We start from the raw sequence: 2,694 nt of genomic DNA, 5'->3' as shown, positions 1-2,694 counted from the left end.
ATATGTTCCTCTCAATCTCTCTCATTTACAAGAAGTACATTTTCCTCTCTTAAATATATATTAAAGACATCCCCCATCTCACAAATTACGTAATAAATAACAGTTCAGGAGCTAGAGACATTTATATATCCTTCTTACATGTTACTAGATATTTCTCGACGAATTCAGACACCCCTAAAGTGGACCGTACCATCTTAACAGTGGCTTCTGAGCTTCGAAGTAGCCTCTCAATGCAAGTGAATGCAGACAGCTAGCTATTCCTCAAAATCATAACATCCCGAAACACGTGTGGTATGTTTTGAATGTACAGAAAGTTTTGAACAATACAGGACAATAAATATTTGAAAGCAATACTACATTATATTCCATTACATTTGTGTCACCTACATTTTTAACCTGAATGCTGTCTTTTTCTTTACATAAATAAATAAATGTCCGTCATAAATTGATGTAGAAAAGGGACAAATTAGTCCAAATGCGTCCATATAATCAATATTTAAACTATATTCACTCCCATGAACCATAGCCTATCATCTTTTTTTTAATATTTTTTTTTTAAGAACACAAACACATAACTGAAAAAGTGAACACACAAACAAAAGACAAAATAAACAACTAACTTGGCGTATACTCTACTTAACAGGTAAACCCTTGAACCCTTTATATACTATGGTCACATCATTTGCGACCTCCAGTTTGGTCCAACATACAGTGGCTTGCAAAAGTATTCATCACCCTTGAAATTTTCCACATTTTGTCACGTAACAACCACACACACACATTTATTTTATTGGGATTTCATGTGATACACCAACAGAAAGTGGCGCATAATTGTTAAGTGGAATGAAAATGAAATATGATTTACAATTTTTTTTATATAAATAAAAAACTGAAAAGTGTGGCGTGCGAAAGTATTCAGCCCCCCTGAGTAAATATACGTTGTGGAACCACCTAAAACGGCTCCAAGTCGAACGAGGCTATTATCTTGCAACGTAACACACGCCCAAGAACTAATCACAGCTTCCTCCCTTCGCGTTTTTTTTTCTCCCCACGGCACAATATTATATAACGCCTATATAACGCCTAACAAAGTTCACTGCAGCTCACTTCACTCTGGCGATCCCGTGAGGCAAGTGCACAACACGGTAAGAAAGCAACTAACTGTACAATATACCGGTTAACATTGTGTTTGTAACTTTAGATGCATTTGTATTCTTTAATCCTATTTGCTGTGTGTGTTTCTGTGCAGTTTTTTGGGATTACATTTTCCTGAAATTCTCCATAATCATGGCTGGGAAAGTTGTGCTGCACTACTTCGATGGGAGGGGGAGAATGGAGTCAGTCCGTTGGCTTTTGACAGCTGCCGGAGTGGAAGTAAGTGAAGGGTGTGGTGGTGGTGGTGGTGGTATGCATAGAATGTTTTTGCTTGTCTTTTATGCAAGCGTTGTGGAAGCTAGTTTAACGAATAACTTTGCAAACAAATGACTTAACACTGGAAGAAAGTCTCTCTCTCTCGCCCCCCCCCCCCTCTCTCTCTCTCTCTCTCTCTCTCTCTCTCTCTCTCTCTCTCTCTCTCTCTCTCTCTCTCTCTCAAAAGCATTTCAAACTACTTGGGAAAACAAAACTAAAATTGACCATGCACATTTTAGCAAACTTATAACACAAAAAAGTCACATGACAGCAAAGAAAATGCCAGAGGTTATTGCAGATCCAAGATCCAGATGTCTGGAAGAATGTGTACAAAGATACCCTATAGGGAGAAATGTAGTTTGGTTGCTACTTAGAAAAAGTAGTTCCAACTACTGAGTAAAAAATAAATAAAATCAAATTGACCATGCACATGTGTGTGAGGGCAGAATTATTTGTAGTAATGTATTTCTACAATTACTCTCTTGTAATCTTGCTCTAGTCCAGTGCTTCTCAAATGGTGGGGCGCCTCCCTCCCCCCCCCCCCCCCCACCCGGGTTGTGAAATGTCCACATGTGTCTCCAAGTGTCTCTGTAGGCTATTTTAAAAGAAATCAAGCAAGTAGACTAATAATAACATTAATGAATTATTGGTTATCGCATCACAGAAGGCCTATTGTCCTATAATAATAATAATAAAAAACACCACCTTAACTATGTTTACAGTTTAAAAATGTTTTGAATGAAATGCAAACCTGTGAATAATTTGCTCTTGTTTCTCTGTCCTGAGATTCACACCGACTGAGCAGTCTTGTTTAAATGTTACAAATTGAGCTGATAAACTGAACTTTGAATTTTTTTGCTGCAGAAGTTATCTCAGCTAAGTTTTGTTATCTAATTTGATTATAAGGTGATTGTATGCAGAATGCTCGTGCCAGAAACTCATAGTGGTTTTGTACAGATAAATAAATAAATATTGGTAGGTTCTCAATAGTATAGGGGGGCGCGAAAAAAATGATGTCCCCTATGACAGAAAATAATTGAGAACCACTGTTCTAAGTTAACTGTGGAATGTTTATTGGGGTCAATCAAAGTAACTGGGTTATTTGAAGACATCTAGTGAGTGACTACAATGAGTCACTTATCGTGTTATCCTGTGACCCTGAGGCCAAAGTTCACTCACAACCCCCCCCGCCCCCCCTCTCTCCTGAAGAGGCATAAAGGGTCTCTAAAAATACTGTTCAACAGGCAGTCCCCCCTAGGCAGTCCCCCCTGGGCTGTCCCCCCT

At 38.5% G+C, this 2,694-nt stretch overlaps 1 protein-coding gene across 1 annotated transcript in view; it reads left to right on the top strand.

The window, feature by feature from the left end:
- Window positions 1-1,013: 1,013 nt before the first annotated feature.
- LOC307257466 (glutathione S-transferase A4-like) overlaps window positions 1,014-2,694 on the top strand; it is an 8,317-nt gene continuing 6,636 nt past the window's right edge. Inside the window, exons 1-2 of the mRNA XM_080036709.1 lie at window positions 1,014-1,145; window positions 1,250-1,374. Of these exons, the coding sequence (XP_079892835.1) occupies window positions 1,288-1,374 (87 nt within the window). The 5' untranslated portion in view covers window positions 1,014-1,145; window positions 1,250-1,287. The remainder of the gene's footprint in view (window positions 1,146-1,249; window positions 1,375-2,694) is intronic.

The sequence above is a fragment of the Ammodytes marinus genome (genome assembly GCF_949987685.1).
Source record: "Ammodytes marinus genome assembly, chromosome: 11".
Lineage (NCBI taxonomy): Eukaryota > Metazoa > Chordata > Actinopteri > Uranoscopiformes > Ammodytidae > Ammodytes > Ammodytes marinus.
This window is presented reverse-complemented; position numbering and strand designations above follow the sequence as displayed.